Source organism: Necator americanus, chromosome V, assembly GCF_031761385.1.
Source record: "Necator americanus strain Aroian chromosome V, whole genome shotgun sequence".
NCBI classification, from domain to species: domain Eukaryota; kingdom Metazoa; phylum Nematoda; class Chromadorea; order Rhabditida; family Ancylostomatidae; genus Necator; species Necator americanus.
The window spans coordinates 28,561,112-28,577,596 of NC_087375.1; the positions used below are offsets into that span (position 1 = coordinate 28,561,112).

A 16,485-nucleotide genomic window follows, 5' to 3' on the forward strand; every position below is an offset into this window, starting at 1 on the left:
TTGGAAAGGAGCACTCTCTACTAACTATCCTGCTACTGCCCGTAGCCTCGCAAATGATGCAAACAGATGCAAAACACTCGAAATCGTTGCAGGACTCACTGCACCGCCTGTTGTACTTCATTAGATGTAAAACATTAACACACACTTTAGAAACATACAGGATGACAGTTGACGTTAATGCCATAACCCTGCAACTCTGCAAATCTGATGCCGATAAGGATTCTCTTCTCCGTCTCACTGTAACTGAAGTTACTTGCGATGAGTGCTCGGATGACGCAGCGTGCCACTAAAGTCTGACAAAAGTAAGCAAGATCCTTTACTAATTCGTGGACGTTCACTTTAAGAGTAAAATGACAAAAAAAACTGTACAGAACCAAAACCAACCAACAAAACCTCTCTTCGAGTTTCTATCGAACAGGGATGGGTTTGAGAAGACATCTGGAATTTTGAAGGCATTGGACCGTCAAGACAAGTAGCATGAAAACCATCCAATTAATTAATCATCTGCCACTATAACAAAAAGTATTTTTCCGCACAGACACGTATTTTCCAATCGTTCTTCGGAAATTCTACACCTCGAAACTATTCATCTGTGAAAACAATGTGGGCTCAGGCAGCAGGACTGTCTGGTGTAGCTAGGTGCGCCGCCCTTCAACTTATTGGAAGAAACTTTGAATACATGAGTGGCATAAGTATCCTGCACTTCATTGATAATCCTTTCTCTATCTTCGTACACCACGGATCAAACGTGCATGATCGTACATATGCCATCGCGTCTTTGGCGTATTAGTGCACATGTCGTGGACTCCCTCCACAACGGTTTACAGCCTCATAGGGGCGTGGAGGTGACTCTGGGCGTCGAACTGCGATGCACAGCCGAGGTTCGTCCTCCGGCAGGGTCTCCCAAGCTGAGAAGGAGTTCGACAAATCCGACTTCTTGGGATCGGAAGCCTAACTAAGATTAAACCACTGCTAAGATTCACCACCGTCTTGGCAAAATGTCGCAAGGTGGTGCCCTGATACATATAGGTTGGGTGACAACCTGTGGTGAAAGCTAAGCTCGCTGTGGCAAGGCTACTTAGTTTGGGAAAAAAATTTTTTGCCCCTCTAGCATATGCACTGCTTCAGTACCCTGCACACTGGGCCCTGGAGTCTCAGACGTCTGACGGTATGGCGACCGTTGAGAGGCGATCAAATCTCAGCTTGCTCAGGACGTCATTGATTCTGGACCAAGGCGGCACACGCACGACTCGCCATGGAGACTATCTCAGACTGTGTACTTCGAGAACGCGAGAAAAGTGTCCACAGAGGCTGACCTGTATGTCCTTCTCGGAGCTGCAGAGCGTATCAAATTTCATGTAATTGCTCTGCAGGAGACCAAGTGCAGAAGGAGCGACGTACGACAGATGAATGACGATACACTCGTCATCCGTGGAGAGAAGGTTCCGTCGCGAAATGTAGGCGGCGTTGGTTTTGTCATGCACCCATCTGTCGTCCATCTTATCGATTCTCACGAGATCCTGTCACCTCGTCTGGCCATTCTTCGTCTCCGCCCTCTGCGCCAAGAACCCATCAGTATCATCAACTGCTACTCACCAACATCAGCAGCTGATGAATCCGAATTGGATGCGTTTTACGAAAAGTATGGAGGAAGTGGTTCGCAACGAGAAGTCCTTCTACAAGTTCGTTGTCTGAGACTTCAACGCAAAACTAGGAGAGGCTACAGAGGAGGAAAACAGGATAAGAAGATTTGGACTAAGGGACCGGAATGAAATGGCAATCGTCTCTCCGGGCTGTTGTCAGCCGCTCGTCTCTTTCATCAGAACTCTCTTTTCATTAAGAAAGATCATCGTCGGTGGACATGGGAATCGTCCAATGGCGCGACTCGTGCGGAGATCGACCGAGAAAACCTTCGGAACTACCGTCCGATATGCTTGTTGAGCGTGTTATACAAAGTATTCACCAAGATCGTCCTCACGCGCATGTATAGGACGCTGGATGAAGCCCAGCCTCAAGAACGAGCTGGATTTCGCCAAGGGTTCAGCTGCTTCGACCACATCCACACCGTGTCGAGGGTCATAGATGTTTGCCGAGAATACCGCTTACCCCTTGTTTCAACTTTCGTGGACTATGAGAAAGCCTTTGACAGAGTAGAAACGAACGCAATACTGTCAGCGCTGGTCGATCAAGGTGTGTACGCGTCGTATGTGAAGAAATTAGCCAATTGCTACGATCGATGCACGACTAGGGTACAGCTTTTCTACCGCCCTCTCACCATACCCATTGGAAAGGGGGTACGACAGGGCGATACTATATCGCCAAAGCTGTTCACCGCTGTATTGCACTGGATAATGAAATCACTCTCCTGGGAAGAAAGGGGCATACGTGTTGATGGAAAATTTCTTTCGAACCTTCGTTTCGTTCTCGTATCGTTCTCTTTTCGAGCAGTACCAATGAAGCAGAAACGATGCTCAACGAATTGAACGAAGCAGGGAAGAGAATAGAACTGCGAATGAACAGAAAGAAAACACAGTTCATGAGAACGCCTACTGCGAGGACGGAGGAGTGCAACTTGAGGGCTCCCAAATCGTTGGAACTTCGTCATATGTATACCTCGGACGTTCTATGAACATGGAAAACGACTTGAAGAAAGAACTGAATAGAAGAATGAGAGCAGCATGGGCAGCATTCACAGCCGTCAGGGATGCTACGGACCAACTAACGGACCAAGATCTTCGTGCCCATCTGTTCGACTCGACAGTTCTTCCAGCGCTCTGTTACGCAGCAAAGACGTGGGCAGACACCGCTGCCACGTCTAGGAAGCTACTTACTACCCACAGAGCCATTGAGAGATGTCTTCTAAAGTTTAACCAGCGCACAGAATACCTAGCCGGTCTTCGCAGCTCCGACTTAAGAGGAATGTCCCGTCTTCGCGACCCAGTGGAATATATATCGAAAGCAAAACGTAGATGGGTCGGTTACACCATGAGAAGAACCGACGATAGATGGAACAAAAGAACGCCAGAGCGGATCCCAAGAGATGCTAAATGCCCTCGAGGGAGACCGCCAACGAGATGGGGTGATGTGTTCGCTACACGGATATCCTTGAGCCGTATCCAGCTGAGCTCTCAGGACCTCGTCAGCGTAACTCACGGAACTTAAGAACATCTTGGATGACAATGGCGAGGGGACGAAACGAATGGAAAAGATGCTGGAGCCCGCACATCCAGTGAAGACGGGCCATCTAAGTACCTAGGTAAGTAAGTTAATGTTAAGAATTATGAAGTTTTCAGCGCTTAGGTTCATTCACGTTGATCTGGAAGAAACTTCGTAAACTAAAGGTACAACAAACTATCGCCTCCAACTCCTTTTTCTTTCGTGTTTAGTGTAAGATCCCAAAAAATAATAAGATGATTTCATCCCAAAATAGTGAGGTCGAGCAGGACTTGTGCCAAAACGCCAATTGAGCGTGTTAGGGTTAGAAGGCAGTGAGGCGTGATTCACGATATTGAAGTGGTGTGCCAGAAGGCGGAATGATGGGGTGAGAGACCACGTTACAACAATGGAAAGTGCAAAGATGGGGGAGGGCGAATTCATTAACGTTAAATATATGAGCCACTGCCGGAGGGAGAAAGATGTGGTAGGACGGGTTTCACTCCTTGTTTCTGGTTTCTGGTGCTCAGGTTGGTGCGCCTGCACCAGAAGACAGTAGGACGCGCAGCAGTGGCACGCAAGCGACGGCGACAGTAAGGCATGTTGGCACCAAAAGGTAGCAAAACGTATTCCACGGCGTCATGTAGTTGTCATAATACCAGAAAGTAGAAGGAGTCCCACGACGTCATAGTGCGCAAAGCAAGAAAGCTGTGTAATAAAGTGTGACCGTTCACATGCACCGAAATTTACTCCTTCGTACGTCCGGTCCTCTATTCGTTACACTCATCGTACCTGCCAGATGAATCCACTTTGGTACGAGCTACCTGTTTATGTGTTCTGGAGCAGAATCGTTATCTTTATCTGGAGCAGAATCGTTATCTTTATCCTTTATCAGTATGATGATAAATTTCACGTTGTCTAGCACAATCACACCAAATCTAAATCATTCTAAAGTGATGTTGGGAAAAAAGGTTTCGATGTTATAGCGGTATAGAAGGAATATCATGCTACATAATGACGGAGTTTGTCTGTCGCGTGTGCATTTACGTACGAATATGTGTAGAGCAAAAATCCAGAGCAGAAAGATGGTTACACGGGATCGTGAGAACTGCACAGTTGGCGCAACGGCGCGAGAATTGGAATCAGCACAGTTACTGGTGGAGCAGTCTTGGGCAATAATTCCAAGTGGATTTGTAAAAAAGCGGATTAGACCTTCCGAGGCTGTAATAACTGCATGTGTTACGTTTCATCTTTGCGCATTAGTCCGCGTGTCTACTTTTCATGCTTGTTTCAGATTGATAACATCCTTCTTCAGAGATTTCTTTAGAGGCATGCAAACAGCTGTTTAATTAGTAGCTAGCAGATCACGTGATCTGACGTGGAACTTTAATTTTATCAGGATGAAGATGACGTTCACTTCATCCCAAGTTAGCATACCATCCTATCTTAATTGTTGGATAAGGATGAAGGATACAGTATGTGGCGCTAATCAATCTGCTTTGGATGCGCCACCACGCTCACTTCAATTCAGAATCGTTTGAGGTTTACGAACGTGTAACTGGTCTATAAAACGTCTTGCACGAGATTGCCGATGTGTCGATTCAGTGGTTTTATCCTCCCAGAGATGTCTGATACCAATTTATCAGTCCCCGAGCGAGGAAAGGCTTGGTGAGCACTAGGGCAGATTCGAACCTACAGATGGTGCAGGCTGAGGAAGCTTTTACCAACTGCGCTACACCCGACCCCAATTGTTGGATACTAATACTAAAACTTCAAATAATATTTTCAAAATGTAGCACTACCGAAGAAATATAGGTGTAAAATCAACTTTGAATATTCCCGAAACACTTACTCATTTAGGAAGTAAACTTCAGAAATCTGTTATCAGTATTTGAACTTTTTAAAAAGTAACGAAGAAAAGCGTCGTTTGAAAAAGGAAAATTCATTTCTGCAACAAAAATTTATATTAAGTGCCACTACTTTAACTTTTTATTCATCAGCAAAGGTATGGAAAAGAGAGGACAATAAAAAGTTTGAAGTCCGGTATTAGCCTAACGTCCACACTTGTTATAATCTATACAAGATACTTCCCGAAAAACACCGCAAAGTTTTTTTTTAAATTTAAGCACATGTTGCGTTTTCCGAAAACATGTAAACACCGATTTAGAATGTTTGGGTTTTATAAGAGATAACTATCACAATGTATTGCAGAGCTTACCTGATTTCAAGTTAATGTCGTCAAACAAGTCTGCTACTAATTTACCAAGCCTAGAGGAATGTGGAATGTAGCTAGAGTTACATGGAGTTTGGCGAGGGAGTTGTGCTGTCAGCCATGCAGACGTTTTGGAAACCACTGACCACTGTTCTACTCGTTGGTTCACTTGGAATCGGATGCGAGAAGGCAAGTCATAGCCTATTGCCCCATAATATTCTCATTGTATCGGTTGCTGGGTTTGAGAATTTTCCCGTAACCGCATCCTCAACATGAAGAACCTCCTTTTTCGATGAATTCTAAGAATTCTGATTGAAGCACGCAGGAGCTAACCCTTGTCTCTCCCGATTTCTTCAATATTTTTATTTTTACGAGGTACCACAACATTTCTCATGCCTGTTTTGCAATTTTTTTGCTCTGCCTATAGCTTCACGATAGCGCAAATTTCTCAACAAACGCCATTTTCTTTCCACGACGGGAACATTGCAGGATATAGCTACGATGTTCAGCGTATCCGTCAAAACCAGATTAATCATGGAAAAGCATAAACTGTCGATACAATAGTGCATTGGACTAATTTTTAGGCGTCGTAGCAAGCTTAAGTGAGTATTGAGATCATGTGAAAAGAGTTGAATTAAATCACAAACCTGACCCAGAAAGGGAAACTGTAAATTTGTGGAATACTACTTCTAATGGATAGTCCTCTGATGAACTAGTTTGAAATTTGAATGTACATATTTTCGTTTTCTCTTTGAGAATGAAGTTTCTTCTGAACTACAAAGGAATACTAAGGAGGAAGAATAATATTTTTCGTTCCCGTTCATGTTCGCATTTCACATCATTTCATTGGCATTTTGGACATTTCATTGGCATATTGCCTATCACGAATTCTACACAGGTCTTATATTGGTTTTCTTCTGTGAAAATTACCATTATAACCGTAAACAAAGTCCTATTCTATCTCGACCTCTTCGTTTCTTCTTAACGCTAGAATTTCTTTGTTGATAACAATTCTAAATAACGCGATAAACTGTATTCTCATTAAGAATCAAATATGAAAATTTTCGAGGAAAGGAACTTTTGGAAAAAGCCGTTTAGAAGATAAAACATGCATCCGTATTCTTATAATTCTCCTTTTCAAACTCTTCTTTCAGCTCTTCTGTCCGCTGTTTTAATTTTTTCTCAAATAATCAATCTGAATCTCATTCCGAATCTCTCTCACTCTGCATTTATCCAATCTACATCTATCCTATAGGATATTCTTTATTTCGGTTGACCATGGATGGTCATAGGGAGGTTGTGGCGCAGTCGGTAAGGTGTTCCGCTTGGTATACAGCACGACAGATCGGAGGTTCGAATCCGCCCTAGTGCTCACTAAGCTTTTCATCCCTCCGGGGGTCAACAGATTGGTACCAGGCTTGTCTGGGAGGATAAAAACACTGCCTTGACACATCGGCCAGTCCCCGCAAGTCATTGTGTAGGCCAGTTACACGTTCGTCAACCTCAAACGATCCCAAATTGAAGTGAACGTGGTGGCGGATCCCGTGCGGATTGATTAACGCCAGACACTTTATCCATCATCTTATATACATGGTCAAAATAATATTTGTGACCATGGTCGGTTAGTACGCTGAGTTCCATAGAAAAATTGCTAGAAAGTTCGGTAATCTAATCCACTTCAATATCGTTCAATATCGTTCTGAACTTTTTGAAGAATGTGAGAAACGCACACCGCACGGATAGCAGAGTGGTTTCGAGCATCAGCTTGCTATGTGCAGTATTTTAAGCTTATAAGAACATTTATGGGAATTTCGCCGCGAATCTACAAAGATTTTTATAAAAATTGGTCAGGTTTTCCTTAGCGAAAGGAATTTGTTCCTGACATTTTGTTGAAGGTTTGAATTTGAGTCGTCGTTTTCAAAAACTCGCCATCTTTCCGAAAAAAGTGTGCGAAATTCGCAAAAAATGTACTTTTACGCGTACTCTTTAAAGGACAGTCAATTGAATTCAACTGAACTTTGTATAACTTTGAAATTGTTGGAAAATTTTCATAAAAGAGTCAAAATTTCAAAGTGACGAGTCTAGTGCATGAACATGCAAAGATTATGCGTGTGTCTACAGCAAAATTTGAACTTCTCCAAAGGCATTTTTCATCAAATATTTTTCGTACGTCAATTTTTCAAAGGTTCTTGAAATGTTTGTAAAAAAAACCAAAAATACCGAAAAAAAGAAAAAAAAGCACTTGAAGAAAATGAAGAAGAAAAAGAACACGAGACAGGCGCCCACCTTGTTCTTCGTACAAGTCAATTCGATCACAAGAATTCTTCGGTTTAAAATATCTTCTCGTCTTTCTTTTATATCCTAGTGCCTTCGTTAAACTCACTTCCGCTACGCATGATCCACACATATACAAGCTCTTTTTTCCAGACAAGTCAGCAAAATTTGGGCAAATTTTTGATTCCTTTCATGTCTGACCTCTCTCCTCATCCCGCAGTGCAGTTCTGATTCTTACTGTATCATTTACTCTTATGGGTGCTGAACTAACTTTTGTTACATTTTATATAAAGTCATCACCCCACGAATCTTTAGTGGTATGGGTTTTAGGTGGATTATTCGTATACCGGATTGGAGGATGATTCCGTTCATCTCTTCCTAATCGCTGTAAAAAACGGCCAGGAATATGAGGTTTCGAGTGAGCGTTCCGGGGCGGTGTTGTCAACGAAGAGTTGTACTAACCTTGTGCACGTGGCGCAGAAGAGATCAACGGGATCATCCTCTTCCCCACAATCTTCAACCTAGTATAACATAACCCACCTGAAACCCGTACCACCCCAAATTCGTGGGGTGATGCTTTTAAGGACAGCATACCACGGGTCTGACGTGGTGTGGATTTTCATGGGAAAGCATCTATACAGAGTCGAAGATTGTGGAGAACCAGGTGGTTACGCTCATTTCTCCGTAGTCGCCGTACAAATTGGCCCGGTATCCGCCGTTTTTTTCACGACGGCTTGCAATGGAATGCGCCACCCTTGTGGACGCGGCTCATCAGCGATCAAACCTTCGAGGGTTAGTAAGGTCTTCTCACCAGCTCATTCAAGTTTAACTAATGAATAGACGACTGAGGGGTTCCTACGGAGCGTGTACACGGAGGCGCGTCCTAGCGCACATCTACGTAGACGTTCCGTAGGAACTGAATCTATTCCCATGCCGTTTCTTACGACTATCACGGAAAGATGTGCGGGACCACGTGGTTCTCCGCAATCTACGACCCGGTGTAGAAGTTTTCAATGAGGAATCCATAACACTTCAGATTCATGATATGCTGCCTTTAAGCAATCAATCGGTGACTAGCTCGTAACTATGCGGATGAGTGTGTGCCTCCTGTTCCATTCATCTGTGAGGATTTTAGGAATCATGTCACATCCTGATTCTGTTCTCGTTATTTTTTGCATTGTCATTTTTGTGAGCAATCGAGCAATGCCAGGAGTACTTGCGTATGAAGAAGAGCCTGATCCGGACTACATGGTCAGTTCACATCACAACTTATGAGTAGTTAGGTTGATCAAAAAGTAGTTAAAGAGAGTTCTACTTTCAAACAGCTGTAACAGGTTGTCCTTATTTGAGTTACACGTATGTCGAACTCAAAAAACAAAAAAATTCAAGGATATAGCTTGGAGAGCTGTGGATGCTGTTAATGAAAACGTTGACGACGGAGATAATCTTATGGTTCCAATAGAGATCCGACGGGGAAAGACATACGAAATACGAGGTAGGTTAGACCTTGATTAATGTACTTAAAGGCATCACCCCACGAATCTGAGGTGGTACGGATTTCAGGTGGAGTACGGGATCGTAGACTATGGAGAGGGGGGTGATTCCGTCCATTTCTTCCTAATTGCCGTAAAAACTGCTCGGAAAAAACTTCCTTGCTCGGAAGATGCGGCCCATGTACAAGGCTGGCGCGCTCCAATCGAGCTTGTTGTAGAAAGTAGGAAACGCGTCGGAACGCCCGAAGCCGTATTTTCCTAGCCGTTTTTTACGGCAATTAGAAAGAAATGGACGGAATAACCCCCTCTCCATAATCTACGATCTTGAATGCGAATACTCCACCTGAAATCCGTACCACCTCATCCAGATTCGTGGGGTGCCTTTAAGGTTGTGAGAGCTGCATCACAAGTTGCAGGTTTCACGAGTTTCGTCCTCCACGCACTGTATGGCGAATCTGGATGCAAGAAAGGAGTAGGTGTTCCCTACTTTCAACGATCTCCTAGCGACAGATTTCTAGTAATTGTCTTGTAAGGTCGCACTTAGTAAAGAATCATAACTGTTCACATCTTTGGACTTTAGTCGTCCTTATTGTTTTTAGGAAGCAAATACTATAAATGCCGCCAACTGTCCACTGGTAGAAGACGGACAGCGAGCTGTAAGTTCAGAAATATCTTTAGATAAGAAGAAGTAATCAATCAAATTGGTTCGAGTTGATAATATCCTGTTTTTCAGCTCTATGAAGTCGATTTGGGGGTGAGAAAAAGGGACAATTCTGAGAGGTTCAAAGTCAAGAAAATCCGAGATGTTATTCCTGGAGAGACGATTTGAGTGTTTTGCTTCCATGCATTCTGGCGATGTCATGTGATATTTGGCCGATATTATAGAAATATCGGGCATAATTAAAGTTTTTGCATTGGTGTTGCTTAAAGCGGTGTGTAGAGAATTTCTTTAGTTGACAATTGAAAATTTCTAGAAAAATTGAAGGAAATCTAAGTGTTTTGTAGTTGCTGCTGCTATAAAAAACAAACTTTTATGCTCAGTAAGGTCAGGTTGGAGCAGCTTTGACAATTTGTACCAAAGGCGTTTATTACGACTTCCTCAAGGCATATATACAACACCGCTACTAACTTGTGTCCCAAAATCCGGGGGAACTTTAAAGAGGGTCCCGGCGTATTCTCCACGAATGCCTCCGAGACATAACGTGCCCAGATATGCCGGCGGATACGCGAACTGATTATCCTGATCATCCTAAACCTTCTGATTACGGATGCAATAAACATTTCGTATAATTTCGAGAAATAAGCGGAAATACTATGAACACCCCTTCCTTCCATGGAGATGTATCCGCGGGATATGCCAATGGCAGGAAGTGCGAAAGGAATTAACGGGGACTTGAGAAAACTTTTCCCGTTTTCAGGCCACATACTCGTCAAAAGTAAATTTTCGAAGTATATTTGAAATCAGCGGCTCAATTACTTTCGAATGATATTTTCAAAATTCAATTTTTCCCACTTCCAAGAATTCCGACGGTTTGCGACGGATTTTGAGACACAAGTTAGTAGCGGTGTTGTACATGTTTTAATCGTACAATTCGGCTTCGGCTAGGCAAAACATTGGACCTTACTAAACTCGATGATTACGATTTTGAACATTCGTATTATCTTGTGATTCATCTCAGAAGCTTCAGAATTCTGCGGAGATGCAGTAAAACAACTCTTCTCAAAAGACTGTGATAATCTTGAGAATACGCCTAGTTGCTCGACTTCAATTCACAACTGATTCCGGTTTACAAACACGCGTGCCGCCTCCTTGAATGAGTTGCGACGACGAGCCAATGTGTCAAGCCAATGGTTTCATCCTCCCAGAGTCTGAATTCTGGTGCCAATATATCAAAGGCATCACCCCACGAATCTGGGGTGGTGCAGATTTCAGGTGGAGTATCCGTATATGAGATAGGAGACTATGGAGAGGGGGGTGATTCCGTTCATTTCTTCCTAATGGCCGTAAAAAACGACCTGGAAGATGAGGCGCCGCACAAGGCTGGCGCGCTCCAGTCGAATTCCCTGTAGAAAATAGTGCGCCAGAACGACTGAAACCGTGTCTTCCGGGCCGTTTTTTACGGCAATTAGGAAGAAATGGACGGAATCATCTCCCTCTCCATAGTCTCCCGTCCCGTATACGAATACTCCACCTGAAACCCGTACCACCTCAGATTCGTGTAGTGATACCTTAACCTCAGTGGGATATAAGGGTTTGTTTGGCACCATGGCAGCTCCGAACGCCGATAGCGGAGACTCATCCGTACCTGTTACGCACTGCGCTACAACCGCTCCGAATACAAGACATTAGCCAGAAAAGCAGTGCGTGGTTTGCTTTAAATTTATGTACATATTATACCCACATTTTGAAAAAACTGAAAACTTTGGTCAAAAATTGTTCGAGGGTTTTGTGTGCGATTATAGCGCATAAAATGTTTTTCAGCATCAAATATTGTATAAAGTGCTGTTGATAAGGATATTTTACATACACCATTTATACGATTTGTTACGTGTGGAACACTTCTGTTGTGGAAGTCAAAAACTTCGCTAACAGAGCCATTTCCACTACATCCGGACGTTCTCATTTCCAAAAATATTAATGGTATATTTAAAGGCTGTTACCTTACTTTTCGTAAATCCATATGAATGATAGCACTTCCAAGTATTCAGAATAATTTAATATTTATTTACAAAATTAAAATTAAATTCGACTTATCTCTTCACTTTTTATTTATTTATTTATTTAAAAGCAAAGCATAAACTGTGCGGTTTTTTTTTTCCATACGTGGGCAGGATTTATCCTCAGGTTTAGTAGGATCGACACTAGGCGTTGGTGCTCGTCGTGAGAAATTCGTTGCGAACGACTAGTACTAAGGCCCCTGAAAACTAATCCCTCTTGCCACACTTTCCATTTTCCGTTTGTGTCCTCCGTCACTTCTAACTCCCCGTTTTTTTAGCGGAAGATATGGTTACTAACTATCATAGACTCAACGAATAATAATAATCTCCACTTAGTAGGAGTATGTTAAGGACAAAGGCGCTGCGCTACATACTTGACAAGGAATACTGAGTGCACTATTATTCCCTTCCTGTTTAGTGAGCGAGCAAGACAAATCCACTTATAGTACAACTTTCCTTAAGGCCATGCTTGTTGTTCTTTCTCTTTCCTTCTTTTCCCTCATCGTAATGTTTGTTTATTTTATCGTACTGTTTCGCACATAAAGAAAAATTGAAAAGGTATCACGTTAATTGATCATATCATTGATTACTTGCATGTTAATCCGAAAATTATCCGAAATTTGTAATCGAAGGCGTGAAGTCTCTTCGAAAAAAATTATTTTTAAAATGAGATTCTTCTCCTATTATTATTATTATTATTATTATTATTATTATTATTATTATTATTATTATTATTATTATTATTATTATTATTATTATTATTATTATTATTATTATTATTATTATTATCACTATTATTATTATTATTATTATTATTATTATTATTATTATTATTAATTATTATTATTATACAGTGTGACTAACAGTTGCGTTCAAGCCGTAAGGGGTCGAACTGAAATCTTTATCTTTTTTTGTTACGTGGCCTCACCGAGGCTCGCTTGAGCGTTTCGAAATCTCTTTCAGAATATAAAGAATGTCTTCTGATGGAGCGGTACCTCATCCTCTCCTTTTCTCCGTTTCACTTCTTGCTAACCTACCTTTGCAATGATTACAGATACTTACAAATATGTTGCCGGTACATTAAAGGCATCACCCCACGAATCTGAGGTGGTACGGATTTTAGGTGGAGTATTCGTATACGAGGTCGTAGATTGTGGTGATTCCGTCCATTTCTTCCAAATTGCCGTAAAAAACGGCCTAGGGGATTCGGCTTCGAGCGTTCCGGCGCGCTATTTTCTACAACGAGTTCGGTTGGAGCGCGCCGGCTTGTGCACGCGCCGCATCTTCCAGACAGGTTTTTACGGCAATTAGGAAGAAATGGACGGAATCACTCCCCCTCCATAATCTAGTATCCCGTATACGAATACTCCACCTGAAATCCGTACCACCTCAGATTCGTGGGGTGATGCCTTTAAACAAAAGCACTTGGTTGGTGGAGGGATTAAAGAAAGATTCATGAGTTTGTTTTTACAGTAACTTGGTTTCTTCAAGAGACAACTAGAGAAACCTGCGGCATATGACTTTTAAAAAGTTTATTACTATAGTAAAGATCGTCAATTTACAACTTTTTGTTACTCGGACTTCTGGCAGGACAACGACAGTAGCCAGCATCTTCGCCAGGTAATCCAGGTCCTCCATAGTTTCCAGGACCACCGGCGAATCCAGGCGCACCTGAATACAATCTTGCATAGGGAACCGTTTTTCTGCGACATAATTCTGCTCACGATGTCAGCCACGGTCAACACTTACCTGGTTTTCCTGGTGGTCCAGCATCTCCTTGAGCTCCCATGGTACCAGGTTGACCAGGTGATCCGCTGTTTCCTGAATACCCTCTCGGTCCAACCATTCCCGTAACGCCAGGTGGTCCAATAGGGCCTTTTTCTCCTCGAATGCCAGTTGCTCCGGGTGCTCCTTTCTCGCCCTGTTTTCCAGCTTCTCCTTGCTCACCCATAGATCCCGGTGGACCAGGCACTCCATCATTTCCTGGTCGCCCAGGGTTTCCTGGTGGTCCTTCGACACCAGGTAGTCCTTGAGGTCCAGGTTGACCGGGGTAACCTAGATTGTTTCCCAATGATTACTGTAGCAAGACAATTCAGCTACTGAACGCACCAATTGGTCCCTTCGGTCCATGGGGACATACGCGACAACCGCTTGCACTCACTTGCACCTGAGGCACAATGCCAGGTTGACCCACTTCTCCAGGTTCGCCAGGCATTCCAGGAGTTCCATCAAGGCCATCCATACCAGGTCGACCTTTTTCTCCAGCAGGACATGCGTTTTCGTAGCTACACACTTAAAAAAAGTTATTGAGATTTCTGAAAATCGCCTACAGTAACCTGTAGTCTGAATCTCACCGCATTCTGGTTCTGCCTGACGTTTAGTTACCTTACGCGTTGGTGTTTCAGTGCGTGCTAGCTGTAGATCACTCCATATCTCTGTCTGAAATAGAAATCGTGCTATTTTCTTTCAACACTCATGTTTTGCTGATTTTTTCTTCTTATTGAGCACGGATTTAGAAGGGCGTGATCCACTTAATAATAAAAGTCATTGATGCAACCGTTACTTGTTATTACAGAGATGTTGGACGAATTCATCCAGTGATTTTGTGAAACTCATTTCTCGTGGCTAAGGATGGCAACCCTAAGCATCCAATTATTTCGTGCTGATTTGTCGATTGGAGATTGGACGGGAGAAAGTTATGCACTTTGTTACACATATTTGTTCCCACTTTTACTACTTTAAAAAATCTTCCACTTGAGGGCATTGTTACGAAGAAAACCAATTGAAAGTCCATTTATACGGTCGAGGTGAGCAAAAACAAAACGAAACTTACAATCAGGTCAGATTTTAAGACACGATAAAATTTTCACAACAAGAGGGGGGGGGGGGGGAGTGAGAATAATTTTAAGAAAGGAAGTACTTGAAAATTTTTGGGTGACGATCAAAAGGAGCAGAAAGCGCTAGCTAAAGTTGTGGTGTACATAAAGGCGTTATTTTAGACAGAACCGACAGGAAAATCACTGGAACATACTACTTTTTGGAACATAACAAATAAATTTTCATAGTAGATTCTGTATTCTGAGATAATGGTCCCATCCTAGAACACCATCGCTATTTTAGAGTCTTCTGCGAAATTTCTATTGAATAACAGAAGATCTCCATTATATAAATACGATCACTTAACCGAGGGAACCTTTCATGTGTGAACGAAAACCGGGAATTTGAGGGCTGAGCCCTAACCGAATTCAGGTGAATTTTTAAATGAAAACTGTGCAATTCACTCTGATCTCACCTGCATAGCATTAAACTCGTCCACATTCCGGGCAAGCCTGTGCTGGATCGCGTGAATTTTCGATACGAACACCGGCAAATAGAATAAGGTGATAATCACACATACGGAGGAGAGGCCGATGGCCGCGTACGCAGCCAAACGTGCGGAACTCATCGGGAACCGTGTGCTGGCCGGCTGACTTGACACTGATTGCTACGTTTGACTGAGGAGTGCTTAAACGTCGGGGCAATCGTCTTCGATCGGACGCCACGCCCACCACCGACGTCTGGTGGAGACTGGAACGGAACGAGCGGTAAGGGCAACGATGTAAGACGCCTGTCATCAGGATCGGGTCGTTCTTCCTCACAATTTCATCGTGACGATGTCGATCATCATTTGAGGAGAAGGAAAAAGAAAAAGAAAGAAAAATCCCTGATTTTTCACTTTGTATCTCCACGCTATTTTTCTTCCTACGATGAACATTATTTTTAGGTGATGAAGATATCCTTCCTTGTGGTAAAAGAAAAATGAGTTTGCACTGACTTTCAACCTAAACTTTTGTCAATCGATCGATCCTTTGATTGAGCGGACGCTCAATCATTCAATCCTTAGGATGCTCGAATATTCAGCACACTTCACTGGATAAACGCTCTGATTCTCCGCAGTCACTACATATAAAAAATTAAAACCGTAATTTTTTGAGTAATTTCATAGCATACGTTTCTCGTAGGACAATAATTGCCTAGGGCAATATAAAAAGTATACCTCAAGATTTATTCAGATTTTTTTGAAATGAAATTTATTCCTCTCAGCAGCGAAACGAGAGAATCATAGTTGGAGTGTTAGTGGTATTAAATGCGAGAATCAGTCATACATCAACTCATGCGAAATTTCAAGTATACTTAAACAATTAGATTTTTCTAATGAACGAAATAATAATAATTTACTTGAGATCAAAGTATTTGCCATCCTTTGAATATTTTTAAAAAATTTTTCCTCAGCAGACGATAAGAAAGTGTGTTCCACTCATCTATGCAGGACCAATAAATTATAGTGGCTAAATGGGAACAAAGTGCCGGAAAAAGAGTAAAATTTACATTTGCACCATAATCATTTGTGATAGAGAGGAACTGAGGGAGAGATGCAGCAGTTTAAATAAAAAGAAATATTGAATGAACAGGAACATAGAATAAACTGCTTTTAGCACTGTCCGACCTCTTCTTCGGGACTCTTTCACTGATGTGTTTTTCTTGAACCCATTTTTGAATATCTTGCACAGTTTTGGCCCTATTTAAGATGAATTTCGCTCCATTTTTCCACCGATATGTTTTGTATAAACTCCAAGTAACCGATATGCATTGTGT

General features: G+C 42.4%; 5 protein-coding genes across 7 annotated transcripts; 4 read left to right on the plus strand and 1 right to left on the minus strand.

The window, feature by feature from the left end:
* Positions 1 to 752: 752 nt before the first annotated feature.
* On the plus strand, positions 753 to 1,772 carry RB195_015509 (uncharacterized protein; the record flags this gene model as incomplete). 2 transcript variants are annotated; one of them, XM_064206253.1, is made up of 2 exons in its annotated part: positions 753 to 881; positions 1,212 to 1,772. In XM_064206253.1, the coding sequence occupies 2 exons, from the start codon at positions 753 to 755 to the stop codon at positions 1,770 to 1,772; spliced, it is 690 nt and encodes a 229-aa protein (XP_064062133.1). The 2 variants fall into 2 exon arrangements, with proteins under 2 accessions (XP_064062133.1, XP_064062134.1); XM_064206252.1 differs by lacking the exon at positions 753 to 881 and having other exon boundaries at positions 1,407 to 1,772.
* A 210-nt stretch (positions 1,773 to 1,982) lies between these two features.
* Positions 1,983 to 2,483, plus strand: RB195_015510 (uncharacterized protein; the record flags this gene model as incomplete). The annotated part of the gene is made up of 1 exon (XM_064206254.1): positions 1,983 to 2,483. One exon carries the CDS (start codon positions 1,983 to 1,985, stop codon positions 2,481 to 2,483), a length of 501 nt encoding a protein of 166 aa, XP_064062135.1.
* A 142-nt stretch (positions 2,484 to 2,625) lies between these two features.
* Positions 2,626 to 3,162, plus strand: RB195_015511 (uncharacterized protein; the record flags this gene model as incomplete). Its single annotated transcript, XM_064206255.1, has 1 exon — positions 2,626 to 3,162. One exon carries the CDS (start codon positions 2,626 to 2,628, stop codon positions 3,160 to 3,162), a length of 537 nt encoding a protein of 178 aa, XP_064062136.1.
* Positions 3,163 to 8,779: 5,617 nt separating this feature from the next.
* On the plus strand, positions 8,780 to 12,713 carry RB195_015512 (uncharacterized protein; the record flags this gene model as incomplete). Of its 2 annotated transcripts, XM_064206256.1 has the most annotated exons (6): positions 8,843 to 8,890; positions 9,029 to 9,134; positions 9,549 to 9,604; positions 9,732 to 9,788; positions 9,866 to 9,886; positions 12,522 to 12,713. In XM_064206256.1, the coding sequence occupies 6 exons, from the start codon at positions 8,843 to 8,845 to the stop codon at positions 12,711 to 12,713; spliced, it is 480 nt and encodes a 159-aa protein (XP_064062137.1). The 2 variants fall into 2 exon arrangements, with proteins under 2 accessions (XP_013307107.2, XP_064062137.1); XM_013451653.2 differs by lacking the exon at positions 12,522 to 12,713 and having other exon boundaries at positions 8,780 to 8,890; positions 9,866 to 9,961.
* Positions 12,714 to 13,408: 695 nt separating this feature from the next.
* Positions 13,409 to 15,295, minus strand: RB195_015513 (uncharacterized protein; the record flags this gene model as incomplete). Its single annotated transcript, XM_064206257.1, has 5 exons — positions 13,409 to 13,521; positions 13,600 to 13,905; positions 13,960 to 14,142; positions 14,205 to 14,289; positions 15,143 to 15,295. The coding sequence occupies 5 exons, from the start codon at positions 15,293 to 15,295 to the stop codon at positions 13,409 to 13,411; spliced, it is 840 nt and encodes a 279-aa protein (XP_064062138.1).
* Between the last annotated feature and the right edge of the window lie 1,190 nt (positions 15,296 to 16,485).